Source organism: Pteropus vampyrus, unplaced genomic scaffold, assembly GCF_000151845.1.
Source record: "Pteropus vampyrus isolate Shadow unplaced genomic scaffold, Pvam_2.0 Scaffold55, whole genome shotgun sequence".
Taxonomy (NCBI): Eukaryota; Metazoa; Chordata; class Mammalia; order Chiroptera; family Pteropodidae; genus Pteropus; species Pteropus vampyrus.
The window spans coordinates 4,410,216-4,412,289 of record NW_011888836.1 but is presented as its reverse complement, the minus strand read 5'-3'; the positions used below and the strand labels follow the sequence as shown (position 1 = coordinate 4,412,289).

Here is a 2,074-nt window from a genome sequence, read left to right as displayed (position 1 = left end):
GTTGTATAATCCTTTGAATGTAAATTTTAAAAAGATTTTTACCCTTTTGCCTTGCTGAGTAATCTCAGCTTTGGGCCCTGCGATGAGGCTATTTGTTGGTGCTGATGTGGCTTCTTGGGACAGGGTCCTCTGATATCTTAGTATCTTGGATTCGGTGGGTTTCTGTGCATGACCCCAGGCTGAGACCAAGAAACCTGAGCAGACCTTTATGACAGGATAACTCCAGATCTTTGTGAGGATGTGACACTCAACACATATCAGTAAACTAAGTACTTGCCAGCTCATATGTTGATTCAGTGTAGTATAATGTGGTAGAGAAGAAAGATCTGGGACTTTAGAGTCAGACATACAGGTTTGAAATCTGGCTCTCATCACCCTTGACCTTTGGCAGATGTTTTAATTTCTCTGAATCTTAGTGTCACCATCTGTAAAATGAAGATCTAAGCAGGATGGGGGAGACTTGGAATGATATATACAAAGTACTTTGTTCTCATAATTACTAAATAAATGGTACCATGGGTGACCATGGTGACTGTCAGTTTTTTGCACAGGAACAATTGATCTTAATCAAAACTTTTCAATAACTGAGACGTGCTTCACTCCATGCCCAGGTTTCGTTGTGAATGCCGACACCACACCTGTGGGGAGACATGTGATCACTGTTGTGCTGGGTACAATCAGAGGCGCTGGCAGCCTGCCATGTGGGAGCAGAGCAACGAGTGTGAAGGTGAGCATGGGGGAGGGGAACTGGGAAACCAGACCCCACCCTAAATTCCCTGCCAACCATTTCTACCTGAGGACTGACGCTGTGTTTTCCCCTGCTCATGAGGAGGGTGAGATCATGCCAATCTTGAGGTCCCAGGTCTTTCTAGTGTAATGAATAACTCACAGACTAGAGGTGTAAATTCAGATATAAATTCAGATATAAATATATGAACAAAAATAACAGTAATAATAATCTTTAATATGTATTAAGCTTTCACTATAAGCAAGGATTGGGCTGAGTGCTTTAACTAGTTGGCATCTCTTTTTAGCTAATGAAAATATGATGCAACCACTATTAAATTTTAAACCCTTATCATTTCTTAGGATGTGATACTAGATCAGAATCCTAACTGTTTTTTGAGGACTGAGGTTTGGCAAAGGTGATGAGAGTGGTGTCTAAACGGAGAGCTGGACACATTGAGGGAGCAGGGTGGATGGGAAGAGTACTATAGTAGGATTAAGGCAAGTACAGATGGAGAGAACCTGAGAAAGAAGAAAGAAAGACAAGAGGCTCCTTTTAATTATGGGTACAATATAAAGTAAGAAAACTGTTATCTTAACAAGCAAGCCCTACAACATCCAACTAAAGATTACCTTTTAAATTACTCTTCTCAGGAAGCCATGTATTTATTCCAATTGCTGAAAACATTTTTGTAACTTTTAGTTTTGGGTTTTGGAGACCATATCCTGTTTTTTTCTGAATATTCTTAGTGTATAGATTGAAGATGGATTTGCTTTTTTGAAATGATCAAAAGGTGTCTGGGTCTAGATTTGTTGAAGAATGATATAAGAAAGTGTTCTTTACACATTCTGGCCAAATGTTTTTTGTATCTATTAAGAAATATGACTGATGATCTCTATGATCAGCAAAATTACTCAAAAGGCATTGTCCGTGAGGAGTTCTGAGAGTGTTGGAAGGTGCCGATGCTGCCTGAGACAAAAACTCGGTGCATCGCTAGGTACAGGGATGTTACCTGGATGGCGATTCTCACTTTATAGTCGATCAAACAGTGACTTTCTAGGTGACTTCCCCAATCTCCTCCCCCATAATGGGAATGAAAGGAGGGAAACGTAGTAATCAAGGATTGATTCTTCCAATGCTTTCAGGCACTGGTTTAGGACACTTTGATTGAATGAGTATTAGTTATCATGTGAACTCCAACATTAACAATTTGGTTAGTTCTTCAGACCAATGGAATCTTTCAGTGAATGACATGCTTTATTTCAACACATATGACAAATTCTAACTAATTTCCTTTCATTAGTTTTTAATTTTTTTACATTTGTGATAATGGTTAAAAATTACAAA

The 2,074-nt window shown here is 39.0% G+C and overlaps 1 protein-coding gene across 1 annotated transcript in view; it reads left to right on the top strand.

The window, feature by feature from the left end:
- Window positions 1-2,074, top strand: part of LOC105292306 (laminin subunit alpha-3-like) — a 171,503-nt gene that overhangs the window by 77,125 nt on the left and 92,304 nt on the right. Inside the window, exon 8 of the mRNA XM_023530840.1 lies at window positions 612-727. Coding sequence (XP_023386608.1) covers window positions 612-727 — 116 coding nt within the window. The remainder of the gene's footprint in view (window positions 1-611; window positions 728-2,074) is intronic.